At 49.7% G+C, this 25400-nt stretch overlaps 1 protein-coding gene and 2 long non-coding RNA genes across 5 annotated transcripts in view; 2 read left to right on the forward strand and 1 right to left on the reverse strand.

Annotated features, from left to right (window-relative positions):
• SLC39A9 (solute carrier family 39 member 9) overlaps window positions 1-14374 on the forward strand; it is a 48734-nt gene extending 34360 nt beyond the window's left edge. For 2 of the 3 annotated variants that reach the window (XM_002721664.6, XM_017337702.4), the window contains exons 4-7: window positions 4223-4291; window positions 5537-5622; window positions 6904-7038; window positions 10481-14374. In XM_002721664.6, coding sequence (XP_002721710.3) covers window positions 4223-4291; window positions 5537-5622; window positions 6904-7038; window positions 10481-10711 — 521 coding nt within the window. In that variant the 3' untranslated portion in view covers window positions 10712-14374. The remainder of the gene's footprint in view (window positions 1-4222; window positions 4292-5536; window positions 5623-6903; window positions 7039-10480) is intronic. The other variant, XM_051826318.3, reaches the window with a different exon arrangement.
• LOC138847205 (uncharacterized) lies at window positions 1664-25349 on the reverse strand. Its single transcript, XR_016226524.1, has 3 exons — window positions 24996-25349; window positions 5172-5311; window positions 1664-1984 (listed from the first exon to the last, which is right to left on the reverse strand). It is a non-coding gene; the product is annotated as an uncharacterized LOC138847205 (long non-coding RNA).
• LOC149120083 (uncharacterized) lies at window positions 16982-19873 on the forward strand. Its single transcript, XR_016226525.1, has 2 exons — window positions 16982-17550; window positions 17818-19873. It is a non-coding gene; the product is annotated as an uncharacterized LOC149120083 (long non-coding RNA).
• Window positions 25350-25400: the final 51 nt, after the last annotated feature.

Raw genomic sequence — 25400 nt, forward strand, 5'->3', positions numbered from 1 at the left:
GTTCACAACCCCCAGGTGGCTGCTACGGCCAGTGTGTTGCGCACCAGGAGCCAGGTGCTTCCTCCTGGTCTCCCATGGGGTGCAGGGGCCCAAGCACTTGGGCCATCCTCCACTGCACTCCTGGGCCACAGCAGAGAGCTGGACTGGAAGAGGAGCAACCAGGCCAGAATCTGGCACCCCGACCGGGACTAGAACCTGGGGTGCTGGCACCACAGGTGGAGGATTAGCCTAGTGAGCCGTGGCGCCAGCCCTCTCTCTCTTTTTTAAAATTTACTTTATTTATTTGAAAGAGTTACAGAGAGAGAGGTAGAGAAAGAGATCTTTCATCTGCTGGTTCACTCCCCAAATGGCCACAATAGCCAGAAGTGGGCCAGACTGAAGCCAGGAGCCAGAAACTTCATCCAGGCCTCCCACATGGGTATAGGGGCCCAAGGACTTCAGACCATCCTCTGCTGCCCTGCCAGGTGCGTTAGCAGAGAGCAGGATTGGAAGTGGAGCAGCCAGGACTCGAACTGGTGCCCATATGGAGTGCCAGCATCGCAAACTGCAGGCTTACTCACTACGGCACAGATTGAAACCAAAATAAGCAATACAGAAGATCAGTGAAATGAAGAGCTGGTCTTGAAAAATAAAATTGATATACTATTGGCCCAACTAACCAGAGAGAGAGAGAAAAAAGACCGAAATCAGTAAAATCAGAGATGACAAAGGAAATGTAACAACCTGGAACTCCATCTCAGTCTCCCACGTGGGTAGCAGGAACCCAGGCACTTGTGCCATCTTTGCTGCTTTCCTGAGCATTGGCAGGGAGCAGCCAGGCTTTTGCTGGCATTCATCTGGGATGCCAACATTGCAGGCAGAAGCTTAACTCACTTGGTCACAACACAGGCCCAACATCCCTTCATTCACTTAATAAAGTTTTCCATCAGCTTTTAAATTAAGTCTGACCTAGGAGACTTGAGTTAGGAATGAATGGTTTTATTCATGTATTTTAGTCCAGATAGCAAATGAGAAAAACCTTCTGTTGGATGGTGTCTCACTCCAGCTCCATTACTTAGTTGCCCACAGTGGCCTCTGTGACATTTTTCTTGTGATTCTTGTCTATTTCAATTTAACATGTATAGGCCCAGGAGTGCCCTGTTATCCTATACAAATAATTAAATGTAGCATGTGTTCGCTATTCTTCCTCCTGATTCAACTCCGAGGTCACTGTTTTTGCTGACTTTCCTGTGTCTGTTGATGGTTTGCCTCTTCTCTAAAGGGTTTTATGTATTACCAAATATTAGTAAAAGTTAATTCATGTGGTAAACTTACGCTGAAGTAGTCTCTTCCTATAGACATGAAAAATGTTTTCATTCCAAAGCTTTTAATTTTTATTTAAGATGCTACTTATTAACTAGATCACAGGCTATGTAAAAAGAAAGGCCAAAACAAGCTTGTCATATAGTAAGAAATATGTTCCTCTCAGTTCAGAATGAGATTGAAATATTTGTTGGCTTAGGGCAATCAGGGCCTTTAACTAATAGGAAGATAAACTTTATTAATAAAATGTGGCATATTACTTTACTTATCTACCTTTTCCATTATAAACCTTTCTTTCAGTATACTAGGCTATTCAAGAAGATGAAATACAAATAAACAAAACAAAAAAAAGAAAAAAAAATTTTTTTTTAAAGATTATTTATTTGAAAGTCAGAGTTACACAGAGAGGAGAGGCAGAGAGAGGTCTTCCATCGAATGGTTCACTCCCCAGATGGCCGTAACGGCCGGAGCTGTGCCGATCCGAAGCCAGGAGCCAGGAGCTTCTTCCCGGTCTCCCATGTGGGTTCAGGGGCCCGAGGGCTTGGGTCCATCTTCTACTGCTTTCCCAGGCCATAGCAGAGAGCTGGACAGGAAGTGGAACAGCCAGGTCTCGAACCGGCAACCATATGGGATGCTGGCGCTTCAGGCCAGGGCATTAACCCACTGCGCCACAGCGCCGGACCTGGAAAAAAAATTTTAAAAAGGGAATAAAAAAGGATTAAATCCCCTGGAATTTATTTGACTAATGCCCATCTGTCGTTTGACCTGATGTCCCCTTCATTTCACATTACATCATATGTGTATTATTTACTTGCTTATTAAAATCTTCATGTGATACTTATAAATATTAAATCTTTGTACCCTCCAACAAAGATTTAGTAAGCAGCGTTTTTGGGTGCTCCGTACTGTGCTATATTCTGTAAGACATGTTGGAAAGAAAAGTACAGTCAATCTAGGAATCTAAGACATATTGAAGTAGAAATGATGGTGATAAAGAAGAACCATTGGACTGCACAGAGCGTTGGCAGGGGGGAGTTGTTTTTCATTTTTAAAATTTATTTTTGTTTTGTTTGAAACACACAGAGAGAAATATTTCATTCATTAGTTCACTCCCCTCAAATGCCTGCAACAAACCGCTGCTGGGCCAAGCTAAAGCCAGGAGCCTGGAACTGTGTCGGGATTTCCTACATGGGTGGCTGGGACCCAGTACGTGGCTGTTATCTGCTACCTTCTGTGATGTGCATTGACAGGAAGCTGGGATTGAATGCAGAGCTGCAACTGGAACCTAGACCCTCCAGAATGGGATGCAGGTCTCCCAAGCAGCATTTTTTTTTTTTAAGGTTTTATTTACTTATTTGAGAGGCAGAGTCACAGAGAGAGAGAGAGGGAGAGACAAAGAAAAAGGTCTTCCATTTGCTGGTTTACTCCCTAAATGACTGCAATGGCCAGAGCTGGGCCAATCCAAAGCTAGGAGCCAGGAGTTTCCTCTGGGTCTCCCACACGAGCTCAGGGGCCCACACACACGGGCCATCTACTGCTTTCCCAGGCCATAGCAGAGAGCTGGATCAGAAGGGGAGCAGCTGGGACTCGAACAGGTGCACATATGGGATGCCAGTGCTGTAGGTGGCTTAGCTACTACGAGTGCCACAGTACTGGCTCCCCAAGCAGCATCTTAAGTGCTACACTGAACCATCATCTCAAGGGGAGTTGTTCTGAGTTGGGATTAATCTTTGATTCTGTCTTAGGGATGGTGGTCCTAGGATTAGACTGGGAACAATGTCTAGGTTTTGGATCTACCAGATGGAACACTGAGTAAATGCCAAGAATTAGGGGTGAGGCGATTTGGGAAAAGGAAAGTGAGATTGTTTTCTAAGAAGGTGTTAAACTGGTTTAACTGGACTGGGTAGTGAAAAGCAAGATGAAATGAATTGATAAAGGGCTTAAGAACCTACCTAGTAGAGCAGTTGGGACTGAATTTGAAAAGCAGCAGATTCTGCTGTTTGTTTGTTTGTTTGTTTTAAAGGTTTATTTATTTCTTTGAAAGTCAGAGTTATACAGAGAGAAGAGAGGCAGAAAGAGAGAGGTCTTCCATTCGATGGTTCACTCCCCAGATGGCCACAACGGCCGGAGCTGCGTCAGCCCAAAGCCAGGAGCCAGGAGCTTTTTCCGGGTCTCCCACGTGGGTGCAGGAGCCCAAGGATTTGGGCCATCCTCTACTGCTTTCCCAGGCCATAGCAGAGAGCTGAACAGGAAGTGGAGCAGCCGGGACTCGAACCGGCAACCATATGGGATGCTGGCGCTTCAGGCCAGGGCATTAACTTGCTGTGCCACAGCGCCAGCCCCAGCAGCAGATTCTTAACTAGTTAACTGACACATCACAAGAGTGGGGCTCTGAAAGATGCATGTGACAGGGACATGTAGGATGAATTAGATTAGGGAAAAATAAGAGGAAACCCAGGGGAGCCTACTGCTAATTTAGGTTTGAGTTGATGAAAATTTAGGTTAGGATGGTGGCAATCACAAGAAGAAAGGCAAATATGACAGATTTTAGAATAAAAGTTTCGGGAGACTGGAAAAGACAAAGATGTAGACTGACGACTAGATTGGTTGACGAGAAGTGGTCTGAGGCCACAGAGCACCTTCACTGGAGAGGGAGGAGACCCACGGTGTGAGGGAGTTGGCAGCTGGGTTATGCATCTCATGAGTTTATTTGCTAAAGGAAGTTTGGGTCAAATGAGTTTCCTCTTGCCCTCCTCTTCAGAGCAGGGGAGATATCTAAGTGTTTGAAAGAGAAAGGAAAGAGACAGCAGTAAGGAAAGTAATAATCTACTTTAAGAGCTTTCAGAAAATTCTTCCACCTTCCAGACCGACGTTCAGTTTCTGTCTCACATTATTGCTGTTCTTCTCATTTTCACTCCAGATCCAGAAACCCCAAGGCCTAGCAATTCCAAAATCACCACCACTCTGGGTCTGGTCGTCCATGCTGCAGGTAGGGTTGAATTACAGTGAAACCTTGTGGGTTTTGGTCACCCGGAGAAGGCTTGTGTTTGTGTCACAAGGACGATCCGCAGTGAATGCTCTTGGGCTGACCTTGGGAAAGGTTGCTTAATGAAGTCCTCCAGCACAAACCCTGTGTACTCAGTGTCAGAGTTTGCAAGCTAAGAATGGTTTCTATTATTTCTAATGGTTAATTTAAAAAAAAAAAAAGACTGTTTCATAATTCAATAATTAGTTTTATTGGAATGCAGCTAGGTCCACATGTTTGTGTATTGTTTAGAAACAATGTATTCTTTGGCTCATCCCCAAATGTCCATGATGGCTGGGGCTGGGCTGGGGCCAAAACCAGGAATTGAGAAGTCGATCCAGGTCTCCCATGTGGATAGTAGGCATCAGCAGCCCAAGAGGGGAACTGAACACTGGCACTCTGGTTTGTGGCAGGAACTTACCCACAGGCCAAATGTCTGCATTGTGGCTGCTTTTGTGCAGCAACAGCAGAGGTTAGCTGCAAGCGACCAAGCAGCCTCACACAGCCTAAAATATTTACTGTCTGACCCTTCAAGAAAAAGTGTGCTGACTCTGCTCTAGAACCTCATGGAGACGAGATTCTTGGCACTTCAGTGCTGAGCAGTCTTGCTGCCCAGTGCATGCCTGAAGCTGCAGTTTAAGCATATGAGGTCTATAAAATGGAGAAGTCTCAGCGTCGCTGATGGGGCACAATTCAGAATTTAACTTGAAACCTAGTCCCAGGAGAAAGACTGTCTCAGTGAGTGACAAGCAAAGGCGTGTGAAAGGTGGCACACTGGTGTGCTGACTTGTAGAGTAGCACGCTTTCCCAGTCAACTTCTCCCATTCAACCAGTATCTACTCACTGTGTAGGGATCATCTTTGTAGGGTCCTTCAGTTTTTATTTTGTCTCATCTGTATCATGAAGAGATGCTGCCTTTGAAATTCTTCTTTGGCATTTGTGTTATTACAATTTAGCCATGGATTTTTGAGCATCATACTTTTTCTGTTAATGACACAAAAATAACATATGGGAAACTCTGGGTCAGGGCTGAGCTCTTTACATATGAGACCTCATTTAACCCTCATGAAAACCCTAAGAAATTCATAGCTTTGTTGAACCCAGCTTTCCAGAGTCAAATCCAGCTGTACCTGACCCTAAGCCTGCACATGCAGCCACTACACTGTTGTTATTTACAGTATTTTATGTTTCTTTTTTTTCTAAATTCAGCCGATGGTGTTGCTTTGGGAGCAGCAGCTTCTACTTCACAGACTAGTGTCCAGTTAATCGTGTTTGTGGCAATAATGCTACATAAGGTAAGCAGAATTCGGTGGAAAATTTATTAAATTAATTTGTTCATAATTAAAACTTCTCTTGGTCTTTAATGTTTTTCTAGATGGGAAAAATAGTTTTGTAATTGCTTTCATTTTGGTGAACTGACTAAACCTCTTCTTTTTTTTTTTTTTTTTAAGATTTATTTATTTGAAAGTCAGAGTTACACAGAGAGAGGGGAGGCAGAGAGAGAGAGAGAGAGGTCTTCTATCCAGTGGTTCACTCCCCAGTTGGCTGCAACGGCCAGAGCTGGGTTGATCTGGAGCCAGGAGCCAGGAGCCTCTTCCGGGTCTCCTACACAGGTGCAGGGGCCCAAGGGCTTGGGCCATCTTCTACTGCTTTCCCAGGCCACAGCAGAGAGCTGGATCAGAAGTGAAGCAGCCAGGTCTCAAACCGGCGCCTATATGGGATGCCAGCACTCCAGGCAGTGGCTTTACCTGTTAACACCATAGTGCCAGCCCCTGTTCCTCTCTTTTTTAAAGATTTATTTATTTACTTGAGAGGTAGAGTTAGAGAGAGAGAGGTCTTCCATCTGCTGGTTCACTCCCCAAATGGCTGCAATTGCAGGAGCTGGGCCGAAGCCAGGAGCCAGGAGCTTCTTTTGGGTCTCGCACACAGGTGCAGGGGCCCAACCACTTGGGCCATCTTCTACTGCTTTCCCAGGCCCTCAACTGGGAGCTGGACCAGAAGTGGAGCAGCCGGGACTCAAACCAGTGCCTATATGGGATGCCAACACTGCAGGCAGATGTTTAACCTTGTACACCACAGTGCCAGCACTCCCTCCCCCCCCCCCCTTTTTTTTTTGTAACTTACTGTTTGTGAAATTGAATTTCTTCCTTGGATATGCTACTCACTCTACTCATTTGTAATGTCTTCTAGCTAGATGACAGGATTTCTTTTTTTTCCCTTTTTTGTAAGATTTATTTATTTGAAAGACAGAGATACAGAGAGAGAGAGAGAGAAAGACAGAGATCTTCCATCTGCTGGTTCACTCCCCAAATGGCCGCAGCCGCCAGGGCTGGGACAGGCCAGAGCCAGGAGCTTCTCCCAGGTCTCTCAAGTGGGTGCAGGGGCCCAAGCACTTGGGCCATCTTCCACGGTTTTCCAGGCCATAGCAGAGAGCTGGATCGGAAATGGAGCAGCCTGAACTCAAACCGGCACTACGCCACAACACCAGCCCCGACATGTTCCTCTTGATATAGAAACAACCCATATTTCTAGGATGATAATAAGGGATAATTTCTTTCTTTCTTTTTAATTTCCAGGCACCAGCTGCTTTTGGGCTGGTTTCCTTCTTAATGCATGCTGGCCTGGAGCGGAATCGAATCAGAAAGCACCTGCTGGTCTTCGCGCTGGCAGCGCCGGTCATGTCCATGGTGACGTACTTAGGACTCAGTAAGGTAAGCCTGAGCATCCCCAGCCTTTCTAGGCGAGCTTCTGCTTCATTCTGTGGTCTATGGGAACTTGATGATTTCCTTTAAATTATTTATTTGTAGGGCAGAGAGAGTAGACAGAGACCTCCCATCCGCTGGGTCACTCCCTCAATACCCACAACAGCAAGGGCTGGGGTGGGGCCAGAACTAGGAACCAAGAACCTAATCCGGGTTTCCCATGTGGGAGGCAGGAACCTGGTTAATTGAAGCTGTCAGTCCTGCCTCCCAGGGTCTGCACTGGTGGGAAGCTGGAGTGGAGAGCTGAAACCAGGAATTGAGTCCAGGCATTCCAGTGAGGGACAACAAAGGTGTCTTAACTGCTAGGCCTGTGATCTCTGAGTGTGGACTTTTTGAACAAAATTACCCTCTTAAAGCATCAAAGTGAAACCTCTGTGAGGTATGTGTTTTCATTCCAAGTCAATTCTTTTGATTAAAATTTAGCATTTCCTTATTTTTTATTAGAAAATTTCTTCCTTATCATTTCCAAGAATATACAAATACGTGATAATATTTCAGTACTTAATACATAACTTATCCAGTTTTGTTCATTTTATTTGACACATGTGTAAGTCACAACCATCCATGCTTATTGCTGATTGAGGTGGGCACATAAAGCGTGAGTGGCAGGAGGTCGGGCATGAGCAGACGGTGGCATTCAGCTAAGACCCAGGTTGCTCTGCCAGCTCTCCCATCGTTGAACATCAAATGTGCAGTTCTTTATCATTGTCCTGAACCTAGCTGCAGACCTGGTGTGACCTGTGTCATTTGACAGCACAGAGGCTGGGTGATCTGTTGTTTCTAAGAAGGGCCTTTCCATGTCCGGTAATTCTGTCTACCTGGGCTGCTGTGTAGCAGTAGCCCTGCCCATTTTTGCCTTAAGGTCACCTGGCAGGAAAATCTTAGAACCACACTGAGAACTGTATTTCCACATGTCCTTTCTGAAGGTCATCGACCTCTGAGTGTCAAAGCAGTTCAGTATTTGATAAAATAAAACTTGCATTAAAAAGGATATATGACACAGGAGATGGTTAATTTCCTGTTAATCAAGGGGTTGTTGATCTCAGTTGCTAACAAATGAGTTGCGATGAAACCCGTTTCCATTCACAAGTGCTCTGCCATCTGTCAATCAAAGAGCATTATATAGTTCCTTTTAAAATATTACTAGGGAGGGGACCAGTGCCATGGTTAATCCTCCGCCTGCGGCGCTGGCATCCCATATGGGTGCCTGATTCCGTCCCAGTTGCTCCTCTTCCAGTCCAGCTCTCTGCTGTGGCCCAGGAGGGCAGTGGAGGATGGCCCAAGTGCTTGGGCCCCTGCACCTGGCTCCTGGCTTCGGATCGGCGCAGCACCGGCCGTAGCGGCCATTTGGGGAGTGAACCAACAGAGGGAAGACCTTTCTGTCTCTCTCTCTCTCACTGTCTATAACTCTACCTGTCAAATAAATAAATAAAAGAAAAAAAAACTTCTGGGGCTGGTGCTGTGGCGTGGTGGGTAAAGCTGCTCTCTGCTATGGCTTGGGAAAGCAATGAATAATAGGCCAAGTCCTTGGGCCCCTGCACCCACATGGGAGACCTGAAAGAAGCTCCTGGCTCCTGGCTTTGGATCGGTGCAGCTCCAGCCATTGCAGCCAACTTGGGAGTGAACCACCTCTCTCTTCTCCCTGCCTCGGCCTCTGCCTCTCTATAATCTGCCTTTCAAATAAATAAATCAATAAATCTTTAAAATAAAATATTACTGTCATTGCTTCTCAGCCCTTTGGCTAAGATCAAGTGTAAAATATTACCCTGGGGCCTGGCGTTATGGTGTAGTGGGTTAAGCTGCTGCCTTCAGTGCTGGGCATTCCACATGGGTGCCTGTTTGAGTCCCAGCTATGCCACTTCCAATCCAGCTCCCTGCTAATGTACCTGGGAAAGCAAAGGAAGATGGCTCAAGTCTTTGGACCCCTAGGGTACCCATTGCACAGCCCCAACCATTGTGACCATTTGGGGAGTGAACCAGCAAAGAGAAGACTTTCTCCCTCTCTGTGACTATCTTTCAAATAAATAAATCCTTTTAGGAAAAAAAAAAGATGATTTTAAAAATGTATTACTCTATCATTTCATAGATCAATGTAAGTTTTTAGAACTTTTTTTTAAATATTTATTTATTTACTTGAAAGACAGTTAACAGAGAGAGATCTTCCATCTGTTGGTTCACTCCCAAATTTGGCTGCAACAGCCAGGACAAGGCCAGGCCAAAGCCAGGAGTGTCTTCCAGGTCCCCCACATGGGTGCAGGGCCCCAAGCACTTGAGCCGTCCTCCAGTGCTTTCCCAGGCACATTATCAGGGAGCTGGATCAGAAGTGGAGCAGCCAGGACAAACCAGTCACTGGCAGCAGCTTAACCCACTATACCACAGTGCCAGCACACCCACCCACCCACGCCCCTCTACTTTCTGAAAGGCAGTCAAGGAGAGACAGGTCCCATCTACTGGTTCACTCCCCAAATGCCCATAGTGGTTAGAAGCCCGAAGCTTGGGAGGTGGGGAATGGACCCAGTTAGTTGAGCCATCACTGCTGCCTCCTGGGATCTGCATAGTAGTAGGAAGCTGGAATCAGGAGCCAGAGCTGGGTTGAACCCACACAGTCCAATGTTGCTCACAGGAGTCCTTAACCTCTAGGCTAAACAACCTTTTTGCATGTTCTTCTCTTAAATTTTAATCAGTCATCATATCCATAAGTCCACTTATTTAAGAGGAAAAGTTGAAATTAGTTGGATGAAGATTACCCTATGAAGTACATTTCAGCTGTGTGAGAGCAGTTACTATGTCTTGGTTGCCGCTGTGTCTCAAGCACCTGGCCTAGAGGCTGGTGCGTAGGGAATGTTCGTTAACTGTAAGCATGAATGAATTCGTGTCTGAAATATAACATCCACATTAGTATGTTGCTGATTCCCTCTCCAGCGTCATGCAGGCCAAACCTGTTCGACTAGCCCTTGAAGTTTGTTTTAAAAGACAGTTGCGGTAAAAATGGTTCATAATGGTATATTATTACACACTTCAAAATTGCAGAAAGAATAAATTTCAAATGTTTTCATCACAAAAAAAGGGTACATATTTGAGGTGATAGGTTTGTTAATTAGGTTGATTTAATTCTACATTGTATTCACAAGTCATAATATTACTTTGTATACCCCATAAATACCCCATATACACAATGATACATTGTCAGTTTACATGCAAAATGTTAAAAAGCACTAATATTCTCCAACCCTTATTTGGAAGCTTCTTACCAGTAACATAAAATCACTGTGAATCCAGGAGCCCCACAGTGTCCCAGGCGCCCCAGGTGTGAGTGTCGGGTGTGTTTCATTGAGACTTCCTCCCTGAACTCATTGATTCAGTGTGTCTCTTTCTCTCTTGTAATTCACAGAGCAGTAAAGAAGCCCTTTCAGAGGTCAATGCCACTGGAGTGGCCATGCTTTTCTCTGCCGGGACCTTTCTTTACGTGGCCACAGTACACGTCCTCCCCGAAGTGGGCGGAATGGGGCACAGCCACAAACCGGACACCAGCGGAGGGAGAGGCCTCAGCCGCCTGGAAGTGGCAGCCCTGGTTCTGGGTTGCCTCATCCCACTCATCCTGTCAGTAGGACACCAGCACTAAGTGTTCAGGCGGCAGCCCCGGCCAGGGGTTCCTTGCCGTCCAGTGAGAACAGCCCGGCACGTGACAGCTGCTCGCCTCCTCAGTCTTGTCTGGCCTTGCCCATCTCCACCTGTATTCCTAGAGTCCAGAGGGAGGTGAGATGAAAACCTGGAGACATGGGAATGCTTTTAGAGTAGAAACAACACATTACAATTAGGTGTAGACATTCCACTGTGTTGTCTTTTAAAGGGCCCTTGGCATTTTGAGTTTTGATGTTTCTCTTAACCCTATTCTCAGGGAAGATGGAATTTAGTTTTAAAGAAAAGTGGAGAACGTCATACTCACAATGAAATAGTAATTATGAAAATACAGTATTCTGTAATTGAACTGACCCTCGTTGTTAGTGTAGAGGCTCTGGCACCTTGCCCATTGGTGTGTGACATGGCTCTCGCCATGTAAGCCTGGTGCTCTAGCATCCGTGCCACATGCCTTGATAGAAGGTCACAGCACCCACTCTTCCTCGATGCTCACAGTGACTGCAGTCCACTGGGGGCTGGAGTCGGGAAAATTATGCAGGCCACACTGACGGTGACTTTGTGCCCTGGAAAGGGACGTCTGCAGGGACAGAAAGAGCTCTCTCTGCATGGGCTTCTCACGGCCTGCCATTCCGGTGCGGGAGCAGCTGGCCTCCAAACGGGTAGGACCAGCTTCTGAGGAGGTGAGGAGGCCTTTGTAGCATTTCTATTCAAGTTTTCCTTCGCAGAATACCTGCCCCCAACACATTCTTAGAGGAGCCAAGTTCTAGTAGGCTCAGGCCTAGGCTTCCTTTCAACAGTTAGATCACAAAGTATCTTTGGAAATGAAGGGATAAATTTTAAGTGAACTTGGGTGGTTATTGACATCTTTGTAGTAATCTTTTTAAAATAAGACTACCAAAATTCGTGGGATTTTTGCTGTGGCTGTTTCTTTTACATGTTTTTCCCTCTGGCTAAATACTTGGTCAGCTTGGGGTGCGCTGTGTCTGCTCACATCAGCACCTGTAGCAGTGAAGCAGGTCTCTGTGTGTCATAGTGGGAAGTGTTGGCCTGTTGATTTAAAGCTTGTTGAAATCATGTCTCTTGTCCCTTCTTCTCTTCGTGCTTCTCTCCTGACTTTTCCCTCCAGCCCCTCCTCCTCACACTTTGCTGCTTATTGGCGGTGGTGATGTTAATACTTGTGTGAGAGGAGTTCTCTGAGGACAACCACTTCTTGAACTGTGATGATGAAGATAACAGTGTCTCTATCTCTGTTCCGTTCAAAGAAGTTACCTTTGTGTCAAGTGCAGCTTTGTTAACCCCTTAAGATATCACCCCCTGGTGTGTGAGTTGACTCAGTCACCTATTCAAACAGCTGAGATAGCAAAAATGTTTAACAAGCTAGGGTGATTTTTTTCATATTTGCCAAAATATGCCTAAGCTCTGTTTTGTCAAATAAGTGTATAATATTGTATTATTAATTTATTTTGATTTTCTGTACCATTTCAAAACACATCGCATCAAGAGGGAACCAAGACTAATTTCTTCAGGGCAGTGAATTTAGTCATTTGTAAAAATGTTTTATAAAATGTGATGCAGAAGCCAGCATGCCTGTGATTGCTTTTTGTTCTTTTGTAGATTTGTCACTGAGTCAGCAGCTGTGGAAATAAAACTTGTGAGCCCCCTGCTGGCTGCAGTGGAGGAAGCAGCATAAATAGGTTGTGGTTCTACCTAGTGTCTGGCAACCACTGCACAAAGTTTTCAAATCAAGAGGGACAGTGTGGAAAGTCTCAGTGACTCTCCTGTGTAGATGGCCACAGCTGGCTTATGAGAGGCTTGGGGTCCCATCTAGGTTCCGCCACGGGTGCCTTGATTCTCTCTGGAAACTGACTTTGTCACATAATCGCAAATTTTAGTGTCTGGTTTGGTTCGAATAGTAGTGTTTTCTATAATATTGACGTGTGCAATGGTCAGAAGTTTGTTCTGCTGGCCAAAGCCTCCCGCAGCAGTGCCTTGCCATCCTGCTTAAAAGTTTGGCTAGAGTATCTTGCAAGAATTAAAACATCTGACTTACAAATTTGCCTTCCCCTGTGGACCTTACTATTAACAAGCAAACCTTTCAAGGCCCTTTCAGCTCTCAGAAGCTATGGGCTTTCCCCGATTTTGTAGCTGCTGCCCCAGGAACTACTCATTTTCTGTCCTGGGCAGCAGGCAGAAATAGCCATATAAATCTACAGGGCTCACATGCAGCTGCAGGCAGCCAGGAGGCCAGCAGCACGGCCGAGGCCGCCTTCCTGGAGGGAGCACCCGCTCGTGCACAAGAGGCCACATCCGTGTTCACTCGGGCACGTTCCGGTTCCTTCCTCCGGTTTCAAACTGCCTCCTGAGATGTGGATGCCTTAACGTCCCAACACACTGGAAGACACTGGCAAAACAGAAGTCGCTGCCGTGATTACAGAAGGAATTATTGGCTACCAAAGAATCGCAGTTGGTGGTGAAAAGCATGGTCCTTCCTCAGAACCAAAGTTAATGAGTTGCAGTTCCGCTCCCTCTTCCTGGTAGAGAGTTTTCAGGTTCCGAGTGCTCTCCTGCAGGCGAATGAAGTAGAGCCGTGTTAACCCGTTCCCCTCGCTGCAGCTCGGTCTCCGTCTCAGCAAAGCAGTGATGTTCCAGGTTTGATTCGGTTTTCCTGTGCATGCTGTTGTCAGCTTTCTGTGTTGTAGGCAAAGTTTCTGCACCAAAACATAATGTTGGGAATGGTACTACCTGAGAGGCTGTGTGTTCTCCCCCTCCCTCGCCTTTTTATTTCCCAGTTCAGAGTAGCTGAGTCCGCCCTGTTGGAGCATTGTGAATCATTAGAAAAAGAGAGGGGCTGTTTGGAGGTGCCATTTCTTTGTAGAAAGGAAAGTGTAATTTTTTGGTAGCAGCCTACTTCTTAGTGTTTTCTATCCAATTTTTCTCCTTTTCAAGGTGTAGAACTAGGAGGACACACCAGCACTGGAGTGTATTAAGCCCCTGACACACGGTAGCTAGGTACTGAACATGGGAACTCTATGTCAACAGCACAAGCCCCCAAAGAATGTTCTGCCTTTCGGACCCCTTGGAGAGACTGAGAATAATGACCAGATTCACCCTCCACTGCTGCAGTTCGAGGAGAGAGCCCTCCTCAGATGCTCTGCGGGGGGAGCTTCCTCACGTCACAAACTTTCTGCTCAGTATAGAATGGCCCACGTCACCCACAAGCACTGGTGGAGTTGCTGTGAAATGAAGACTCAGGATGTAACCTGTTTTTACCAGAGACTCCCAGAGTTACCTGGGAGACCTGACGGGAAGTTGTGGCTTGTGAGAAAGGACTAGACAAGCATTAGGAGATCTCTGCGTGGGCTTAGCCTAACGCAGTTGCTCACACGGGAGACGCATTGGCCTTTTTTCTGATGGCATCTTCCAACAAGTTGGAGTCTCGTGGGATAGCGGGATAACACTGCAGTTCCCCTGGCTCAGTGGCCTGGGCAGTGGTTCTAAATGTCCCTTTTTCTGGATCCTTTGTAAACATGAAATCATTCCATGGATGGCTGCCTTATAATTTTGTCTCTTTCCACTTTAATTGTGAATGGTTAAAAAAATTGCTGTTTTCTGATTTGTTTTATGATATTAAATTTTTATTAGTGCATACCTTATGTGACTGGCGTATTACTTATCCAGTTTTTCTGTTTGAAGACCAGACTGGACCTACCTTTGAACATTATACAAGGTAGTGAAACGCTGTGGAGGCGAAAAGATGTTTCTACTACACGCACATCCTTCGGGGAGAGAGGAGGGAAGCAGGGAAGGAAAATTTAAGGATGCAATACAGCATCTGTCCCCAGAAGACACAGGTCATTGTCTTGGGTTTTACCTTGGCATATTTTTTTAAAGGTTTATTTATTTGACAGGCAGAGTTATGTAGAGAGAGAGAGATCTTTCATCTGCTGGTTTACTCCCCAGATGGCTACAATGGCCGGAGCTGCACTGATCTGAAACCAGGAGCCTCTTCCAGGTCTCCCACGTGGGTGCAGGGGCCCAAGGACTTGGGCCATCTTCTACTGCTTTCCCAGGCCATAGCAGAGAGCTGGATCAGAAGTGGAGCAGCCGGGACTTGAACTGGAGCCCATATGGGATGTTATATAGAGGCAGCAGCTTTACCCACTATGCCACAGTGCCAGCCCCCTACCTTGCCATTTTAAAACAATAATTATTAACTGGAAGGCAGAGAGAGAGAGAGAGTTCCATCTGCTAGTTCACTCCACAAATGGCTGCAACAGCCAGAGCTGGGCCAGGTCAAAACCAGGAGCCAGGGACTCCAGGTAGGTCTGCCATGTGGTTGGCAGGAACCATCTGCTGCCTCTCGGGCGTGTAAGCAGGACGCTTCCAGCACAGAGTAGCTGGGACTTGAGCCAGGCACTCTGACACGGTATGCGTGTGTCCCGGGTGGCAGCTTAACCTGCTGCACCGTGATGCCTGCCCCCTGGCCATTGTTGTTAGCACATACTATTTATGAAAGTAGCTCCCCCAGAAAAGACAAGCAGCATATGCCAATCAAAGTGGGTTCACTTGAAAGGGCAGAGCTATCTATGTCTTTATAAATGCTGTGAACAGCCGACCTTGGACACAGAGATTTAAATAGAAGTATAAGTTGTGAATTTGATAAATGTTTTCTCCCAGTGTGGACTTTAGTGCTGGGGCCCCTTTCTACTTAAATATAATACATGCTAGATGTGACAGTGTGTCATAGAAACAGGTAATTTTTAGGTTCAGTCATCAGATTTTTTTAAAAGATTTATTTATTTACTTGAAAGAGTTACACAGAGAGAGCAGAGTCAGAGAGAGAGTCTTCCATCCGCTGTTTGACTCCCCAGTTGGCTGCAACGGTTGGAATCAGGAGCCAGGAACTTTCTCCAGGTCTTCCCATGCGGGTGCAGGGGCCCAAGGGCTTGGGCCATCTTCTACTGTTTTCCCAGGCCATAGCAGAGAGCTGGATCGGAAGTGGAGCAGCCAGGACTTGAACTGGCGCCCATATGGGATGCCGGCACTCAGACAGCAGTTTTACCCACTATGCCACAGTGCCGGCCCCTCAGTCATTAGATTTCATGAATTATTACTGGCCTGCTTTATGCCACTTTTCTGTATGTCAACACACATGCTACAGTTGGTTATATATCCTGCCCTGGGCATTACATCTTGCTTGAAAACCTCGCTTCATGGAGCAAACCAGCAAAGGAGTAATGGTATGTATGATTCCTGCCATCTCCTCAGAAGCCTTCCAGCAAAATGCTGCCTCCCTCTTCTGCCTGGAGCAGTGGGCTCTGACATCTCAGGAAGTCCACATTGTGCCTGTTCACACTGCTGCCCTGAGATCAGAGTGATCACGGGCATTCAGCCCAGAGGTTCTGGGTTCGAGTACCCGCTCCTCTTCCAATTCCAGCTTCCTGCTAATGCACACACTAGGAAACAGGTGATGACTCAACTAGAGGGTCCCTGCCACCCTCATGGGACACCCGGATTGACTTCCCGGCTCTGGCTTCCTCCTGACCCAGCCCCAGCTTCTGCAGACATGTGGGGAGTGAACAGGTGAGTGGAAGATCTTTGCCTTTTTCAAATAATGTGGAAACATTTAATAGGGGTGGGAGAAAGGGCTTCACTAGGGTTGCAGCGGTTCTTCACTTTGTGTTGCTTTTGTAGCGTTAGACGCAAGCAGCCCTGTGTCTGCGTTGTCCCTGTATCTGGCTTGCTCTTCCGCTGCCTCCTCACCTCCTTCAGGTCTGGATCCAAGGTCTGCTCGAGTTAGGCCTGCTGTGGCCACCCTGCTTGAAACTCTAATCCTGTAACCTCCACCCTCCTGCTCCTTACGCTGTTGTGGTTCTTTTTCTGTAGTGTTGATTACTTTCATTTAAGATTTTATTTGAGGGGCCGGCGCTGTGATGTAGCAGGTAAAGCTGCCACCTGCAGTGCCGGCATCTCATATGGGTGCCAGTTGGAGTGCTGGCTGCTCCACTTCTAATCAACTCTCTGCTGTGGCCTGGGAAAGCAGTAGAAGATGGCCCAAGTCCTTGGGCCCCTGCACCCACATGGGAGACCCGGAAGAAGCTCCTGGCTCCTGGCTTCAGATCAGCGCAGCTTCGGCCATTTCAGCCATCTGGGGAGTGAACCAGCGGATGGAAGACCTCTCTTTCTCTCTCTCTCTGCCTCTGCCTGTCTGTCACTCTGCCTTTCAAATAAATAAATACATCTTTAATTTTTTTTTTTTTTTTTTTTTTTTTTTTTTTTGCTTGAAAGGCAGAGTGACAGAGACAGAAAGATCTTCCATCCACTGATTCACTCCCCAAATGCCTGCATCAGTCAGAGCTAGGATGGGCCGAAGCCAAGGGCCAGGAACTCCATCCAGGTTTCCCATGGGGATAGCAGGAACCCAAGGATGTGAACCATCACCTGCTGCGTCCCAGGCATATTATCAGGAAGCTGGATCAGCGGTGCAGAGTGGCTGAGGCTAGAACCAGGCACTCTGCAGTGGTGTGTGGGTGTCCCCGTCAGTTGCTCCACTTGCCCCATGTTTTTTACTTTATTCCTCTTCCCCTCTAGGGTATCAGCTGCAGGCAGAGAGGTTCTGAACCCATGTTGTTAAATGATTTGGTCCGCTCTGCGGGGCACTTTCTCATTTCTACCTCGCCTTTCCTCAGCTGCTGCCCTGACCCCCGGCAGAAACGCCCGCTGGCCTCTCGTGGAGCTCTGCCTTGGCCTCGCACTCGCGAGTTGGCTATGGAAACGGACAACAGAGAAGTCAACGGGGGAGGCGGTGCTGTGGCACAGCGGGTCAGTCACCACTGGCGATGCTGGCGTCCCGTGTCAGGATGTCAGTTTGGTCCCGGCTGCTCTGCTTCTGACCCAGCTCCTTGTTAATACACCTGGGAAAGCAGTGGATGATGGCCCAAGTGCCTGGGCTCCTGCACCCATGTGGGAGTTCCAGGCTCCTGGCTGCCACCTGGCCCTGCCCCAGCCACCACAGCCATCTGGGGAATGAAGGTCCAGGTGGGAAATTAACTGGGTTCAGGTTCCTAATCTACTATTAACTGCCCTTAGGTCGTGTTGGACTGATTCGGGCATTGGAAGACCTGGATCCCATTTTTGGCTCAGCTGCTGGTTTCTGTTGCAGCATTAGCATTGCCCAGTTTTACAGTTTTTGGATGGAATGTGAGGAAAACATGTGTCTCAACTCACTCTGGCTGCCACACTCAAGAGGGGAATCCTGACAAATTCAGAAGCCTTGAGAAGAGAAAGCCCCCAGGGCGAGGGGGGTGAATGAGGTTGGAAGGAACTGGATTGCTTGCCTGTGACTGGAAGACTGGGGCAGGACTTGATAACCGAGGTCCCACATTGTCCAGGGGTGGTCGGGGCTGGAGGCTGTGTCCCGTGCCTCCTCCGTTTCATTCAGCAGGGCTCAGCGAGTCCTTTTAGGGACCCGGCTGTCAGGTGGTGAGTAAGTCACTAACAGCCCTCAAGGAGCTGGTGGCTCAAGGATTCACAGGAAAAACACAGTGCACGCCAGTGAGCAAAGCGCCAAGACAGGCCAGCTCAGGGCCCCACAGGCTGTGTGGGGTAGGGGACTCAATGCATGTCCAGGGGGCTTTGAGCCCAGTGGGCAGGAGACCCTTCATGGGCTAAGGCCTAGTGGCTCCCAGGAACATGGGCTCTGCGCAGGCGATGCCGCTGGCTGCAGCAGGTGGACTAGAGGCAGACATGAGTCGTGTCAGTTCCTTGGATGACTTCTAAGCTTTCGGATTCAGCTCATTGGATCTAGCCACGGTCTTTGTAATCCCTGCCGCAGCTCTGACCAGCGTCACTTCTCAGCTATGGTCCTGGCTGGCCCAAGTTCTGTCATAGCACAGGTGACTCAAGGATATGAGGATCAGCAGGCTCCAAGTCCTAAGGTGGAGCTGGCTCGTTGGGCCAAGGATTCCAGGTTCTCTCTGGCACATGAAAGAATTCAGGGATGAGATGTAAAGGTGAGCAGTAGCAGGGGAGTAAGATTTATTAGCAAAGCAAAAGTACACACAGAGGAAATGCAGGCAGGCTCAGAAGTGGGCTGCCACCTGTGAAGCTTGGGGTCATGCCTTTATGCGATCTGGAGGCATGGGTGCTGCTTTGGGTGGGGTTTCCAGGAATTTGGTGACTTCCCATTTTCTGGCCTTTTAGGAAGTCTCTGAAGTGTCATGGTAGGAAGTGCATGATGGGAGTAGGAGTGTCAGCCATGGTGATTTTGCTATAATGGTATCATGGTGGGATATAGGTCATCACAGGATGTGGTCAGTACCCTTGCCGGATATTTTCAGCTGGTGCCTCCCAAAGGTGGTTTTGCTACAATAGCAATTTTCAGGTTGCTGGCCATGGGAGGAAGAGGAGGAGTGTTTTTGTTTTTCTTTTACAGATTTATTTATTTTGGGGCTGGCGCTGCAGTGCTGGCATCTCATATGGGCACAGGTTTGGGATCCAGCTGCTCCACTTCTGATCCAGCTCTCTGCTGTGGCCTGGGAAAGCAGTAGAAGATGGCCCAAGTGCTTGGGTCCCTGCAACCACGCAGGAGACTTGGAAGAAGCTCCTGGCTCCTGGCTTCAGATCAGCCCAGCTCTGCAACCATGCAGGAGACCTGGAAGAAGCTCCTGGCTCCTGGCTTCAGATCAGCCCAGCTCTGGCTGTTGCAACCATTTGGGGGGTGAGCCAGTTGATGGAGGATCTCTCTGCCTCTGCCGCTCTGTTACTCTGCCTTTCAAATAAATAATACAGGGGCCAGTGCTGTGGCATAGTGGGTAAAGCTGCCACCTGCAGTGCCAGCATCCCATATGGGTGCTGGTTCAAGTCCCAGCTGCTCCACTTCCCATCCAGCTCCAGCTCTCTGCTATGTCCTGGGAAAGCACTAGAAGATGTCCCAAGTGCTTGGGCCCCTGCACCCGTGTGGGAGACCTGGAAGAAGCTCCTGGCTCCTGGCAGCTCTGGCCATTGCGGCCAACTGGGGAGTGAACCAATGAATGGAAGACCTCACTCTCTCTGCCTCTCCTTCTCTGTGTAACTCTGCCTTTCAAATAAATAAATAAGTCTTTAAATAAATACTTAAATAAATAAATTTTTCAAAATAAAAAAATTATTTGTTTGTTTGAAAGTGTGTCAGAGGGAGAGAAACAGAGAAAAAGAGAACCTGCATCCACTGGTTCACACCCCAAATGGCTGCAACAGCCCAGCCTGGGCCGGGCTGAAACTAGAAGCCAGGAACTCCATCCTGGTCTCCCACCTGGGTGGCAGAGGCCCAAAGTACCTGGGCCATCTACTGCTGCTTTCCCAGGCACATTTGCAGAAGCTGGATTGGAAGTGGAGCAACTGGGACTCAAACTGGCGCTCCAATGTGGGACGCAGATGTCTCAAGCTGTGGTTTAACCCACTGCGCTACACCACTGGCCTCCTGGCCCCTGCGGGAGGAATTATAGAGGCAGCCCTGGGGGAGGATGTTGTGACCTCACTTATCTCCCCCACTTTTTGGTTGGGGCCTGAGGCCCCTCATCCCACCCTGGACATCTGTGTTGTTATGTACAGAGGACCAGCCTCGGCCTGGAGAGGTGCCCACCCTACCTCCCATCCTTTGGTTCTCTCTCCCAGCATTCCTGTACCCTCTGCTCCCTGGCTTAAGGGAACACACCTTGGAATGGGAAAGTGTCCCTGCCCACCACCTTCCGACACTTCGGCCTCCACCACTATCTCCCCAAAGCCTCCGCTCCCACCTGTGTTTCCTTCTGTCGGAATTGCATTTTGCCCCAGGGCCAAGGGTGCAGCAGGAGTAGAACTTGTGTTACATTTTCTCTTCTGGCTCTTGTTCATCCTGCTCGGTACTTAGAAAAACCAGAGGGCCGGCACTGTGGCTCACTTGGTTAATCCTCCACCTGTGGCGCCAGCATCCCATATGGGCGCCGGGTTCTAGACCCGGCTGCTCCTCTTCCAGGCCAGCTCTCTGCTGTGGCCCAGGAAGGCAGTGGAGGATGGCCCAAGTGCTTGGGTCCCTGTACCTGCGTGGGAGACCAGGAGGAAACACCTGGCTCCTGGCTTCAGATTGGTGCAGTGCCAGCCGTAGCGACCACTTTGGGGGTGAACCAACGGAAAAAGGAAGACCTTTCTCTCTGTCTCTCTCACTGTCTAACTCTAGCTGTCAAATAAATTAAAAAAAAAAAAAACCAGAAAAATAAAAACAAAAATGTGCTATTGAGGCTGGAAGAAATATTCCAAAATAATACAGAGTTGGAAGCCACAAGAGTTTCAAAGTCCATAGCCTTTTCACTGAGCGGAAATGGAGAGAGTGCTCATCCCCAGCCTTTGGCACCTGATTCCACGAATTGCACTTCTGTCCTGGGTGAGGGCCAGCACCCTGGCTCTCCAGTAGCTGTTGTAGGAGGGTGTGTGACACTGGAGCAATAAATGGCTATGGCTTTATGGGCCAGATTCAGCGCTTCTGTCTCCCACCCCAAATAGATAACTGCACTTGCTGCTAGAAGCCAAATTAAGGTATCTGTTTTAATGCACGCATCCCCCACAAGAGGGCGCACAGAGCCTTCCGAGTGTCCGAGCCCTGGGCTGCTCACAGCTTTGCGGACACCAAGAGCCCACATCAGTGCCGTGAAGTGGCTGGTGGCTGGCAGGTGGCAGGCCAGGAATGTCCTCTTGTCAGCCCCAGAAACACCTGCAGCCTTGGGTGTGAGCAGTTGGGCAGGGAGAGGGTAGAAGCCCAGCAAAAGGCTGACCCTGCTGATGAGAACAGAACCTAGTAGGGGTCTTCCAAAAGTTCACGGGAAATGCATATTATGCAAACACTAGACATGGATTTAAACAAAATTTTGCAGCAAAATAAAGTCTTTTAATTCCATTATTCCACCCGCTTTTTGAAGTCCCCTTGTATCTAGTCCAGTGCAAGGGAGCCCAAGTGGAGAGAAGAGCCGTCTCACCTGGGGCCTTATTGATCTATTTCTTGCTACTGTAACAATGCTGGAGGCAGCCCAGCTTTCTGGGTTCATTTAACTCCCTGTTTGGGATCCTGAAAATCCAAGCAGCATGGCGCAGGCCCTGGCAAGCCCCTCCCCCGGCTGTGTCCCTCGTGGCAGGTGACAAGGGCAGGAGCATCACAGGGAGGGATCATGTCCAGCAGACAGGAGGCCACGCCACCTCAGGGCTCAGGCTCAAGCTTGAGCACCAGCTCGATCTCACAAGGACTCCGGGTTCCCACGAAAGCTGCCTGAATCCCTTCCTGGGGCAGCTCCCCCAGTGAACTAAGGAGCTCTTCCTAGGCCCACCTCTTAAGGGTCCCACCCCACATGGAGAACGAAAACTCAAACCCAGGGGCCTCTGGGGGCCACACCATAGCAGGGGCTGCCAGTGTGGCTCCAGCCTGGGCTGACTGCTCTCATAAGACTGGGTGGCGCTGAGCCACTTGATCGGGGCCCTGGGTTAGCGCCCTGTTGTTTGGTCTCCTGCAGATCTATCAGCCAGACATTCAGCACTCCCACCAGCCTGGTGGAGAACACAGGGGACGCAGAAGCGGCTTCTCCCAGGGCTGACCTGGCGCCACCCAGAATGTTTCATAGAGGGGGACAAAAGGCACCCAAGTGCCCATCAGACTCGCACTGCTGACCCCAGGGCGGTCTTTCCAGCCGGCCTTAACCTCGGGTACCAGGGTCTGTTCAGGCGTCCAGCACGTGGAGGGGGCAGGCAAGGATTGGGACCTCATTGCCACTGGAGAAAATCCCTTGCCCATTTCCGCCATTGGAGGCCCCCAGCCTTTCCTGGGGTCAGGTGTGCTCACTCGCTCCGTCCCCCCGGCAAGGACTTCTTACGGATGACGGCGGGTACCCTCCCTCTCCTCCCGTTTTCCCCACAGGTCTATGCTCATTGCTAGTTCTCACCACGAGCAGCCCAAGCTGCTACTGACCTGATTCAGCAGGAAAGGAATGAATTTACTTAAAAGGATGGGGCGGCGGCGGGGGGGGGGGGGTGCAGGCCTGCAATGAAGCTTCCAGCAATGACGCCCAAGAGCAAGCTGCAGAGGTGGCCTGAGCAGGAAGCGGCAGCTGCCACCGGGCACTTCCTGCTGCCGTTCCTGGGCTGCGGGAGCCCGCCTCCGTGTGGCGACACCGCAGCCGGAGCCAGGGCTGCCACTGCACCAGGAACACAACCTTGCAGCCTCGGCTGAGGCCCAAAGCAAGTCGGATGCCTTTGCCACCGCCTTCCCTTGGAAAGCACCTGCTCGCACCTGGGCTTTGCTCATGCTGTCACCTAGGACTCAGTACTGTCCCCGTGTCCATGATGAGAAAACTCCACCCCACAGGCCCAAGCTCCGGAGACCCAGGGGCTCTGAACTAGAAGGGTTTATTGAGCTCACAGAGATGCTATCCAGTTAAGGGCCAAGTCCCCAGACAAGTTCCCGCAGCTACGAGCAGCAAGGCTACAGCACGTGCCCTATAAGCCAAGAGCGTGTATAATAAGGAAACTCGGGGTAAGGAAAGCATTAGCTGTTTACATTCATGCTACACTGGCTCTGGATTAGAATGGTGAGAGGGGGCTCTGGGAAGGCGGGGGCTGGGGGGTGGGGGTGGGTACAGTCCCTAGAGAAACACGTGCACTCTGGATTGACTGGGACTGTAACTGGGATGTGGGGGCTGCCTGGGTTTGGTGTCTGCATACGTTCAGAAATGTGAAATAGTTCTTCCGGTTTGGCCCACAGCTGTAAACTGATTAAATCCTCTGTCTTCCTCTCCATCACAAGTCAGAATCCAAATACACACACACACACACACACACACACATTTATTTGAGAGGCAGAGAGATAGCAAGAGATCTCCCCACCCCCTGAGTTACTCCCCAGATACCACTGACAGCCAGGCATGGGCCAGGCCAAAGCCAGGAGCTGGGAACTCCATCCAGGTCTCCCATGTGGGTGGCAGGAACCCCAGCACTTGAGCCATCGCCTGCCACCTGCCAGGGTGTGCATGAGCAGGAAGCTGAATCCAGAGTGGAGCTGGGACCTGAATCCAGGACTCCGACGTGGCCTGTGGGTGTCCCCAGCAGGGATTTACCTGCAAGGCCAAGGGCCTGCCCCCCTCCCCACCACCCTGGAGAATTGTTTTTGCATCACTTCTAACAGATTTTAGCTTCCATCTTGGAAAAAGCAAGACTGGGAACTTTCTAAGCATTAGAACATGTGTCAAAAACAGGCAAAAACATGCAATATCCTCTTTGTATTCTACCCCTGGGCCCTCATCATCATCACCTTCCTGCTCCTGACTCCTCCCACCTGATGCTCCCGGCCCTGGGCCCTGTGCACAGCTGAGACCTGAGGTGTTCTAGAAGCCCAGGGAAGGCAGGTGGGCTCCTCTGAGTGGTGAGGAGCCAGCAGAAGGCAAGGCTGCCAGGGCGGTGACAAAGGAAGCCCCCGGGGAGGCCCCCTTCTTAACTACATTCATAACTGTGAGACCTTGGGTGGCCCCCAGGGAGGGGGTCAAACCCTAAGGCCTGTGGGGAGGAGCCAGACAGGTTAGACAGCAGGCTGTCTCGCACAGTGTGTTCATAACATGCATTTTTCATACGTGCATTGAAGAAAACCTTGTATGCATGTTTTCAAAACATTTTTGCACCAAAATAAATGTAACTTTTAATTATTTTCCGGGAACTTTTTGCAGTAGTGTAGAAAGTACACCTCAGTTCTCTTACTTGGGACAAGAGAATAAAGTGACCGGGCTACCTGTTCGCCAGCTTCAGCGCCAGTCTGATTTCAAGTGGCTGCCCCAAGGGCACAGGTGCGTCACTGCAGCCAGCGACCGCCTGCGGCTCCCGGCTTCGGAACCGGGTGACTGCAGCGTGCTCCCTTCCCGTAGGCGGTCTCTCGCCTCCGGAACGGGCGAGCGCCGCGGGGCTAACCTGGCGCTTCCAAACTGCAGAGGTGAGGGAGGTCCCCAGGGATTTGAACGTGGGCCGGTCGGCAGACCCCAACCCAAGAGAGAGGCAGGGAGCCGAAGGGGACGAAGCCCCCAGCGCCGCGGAGCGTGGCCCAGGCGCGCAGAGCACAGATCAGGAGCACAAACCGCAGTGACAGTTGCAGATTGGCACCGAGTGCCAAATGCCGACAGTCAAGTCAAGTTCCAGGAAAAGAAATCCGATCCCGGCCAGGCGCGGGGAGGGGCCGCTACCTTGACGGATGGAGCCTCTCCTTGGGGCGGCATATGGGCACTTACCCAAGTCTACCCGAGGTCCCCGCCCGCTCCAGGGGCCACAGGGCAGCTCCACTTCCACCGGTGAGAAAACCAAGGAGCTATGCGGGCACCGAGCTGGGATTCCAAGCCTAGTGCTCCGACCCCACACCCTTGCGCCCTCCTACCCCCGGCCCATCGGCGAGTCGGGATCTGCAGGAATGACTCCCGCCCACGACCCAGCAGACGCGTCCTCCGTCCCCAAGTGGGCGCCGCACGACCAGAAGGAACCCGGGGGTAGGGCGGGACGCCCGGGGTGGGGGCGGGGAGGCCTGTGGCCAAATCCCCGGGCCGGGGGGACCCGCCGGGACCTTCCGGGCGCGCGGAGCCCGGCCCCGCAGCCGGCGCCCGCCCTGATTGGCGCTTGAGGCCGGCCTCCCGCCGGCTCAC

This window comes from Oryctolagus cuniculus, chromosome 20 (assembly GCF_051225735.1).
Source record: "Oryctolagus cuniculus isolate XC-2025 breed Fujian yellow rabbit chromosome 20, ASM5122573v1, whole genome shotgun sequence".
Taxonomy (NCBI): Eukaryota; Metazoa; Chordata; class Mammalia; order Lagomorpha; family Leporidae; genus Oryctolagus; species Oryctolagus cuniculus.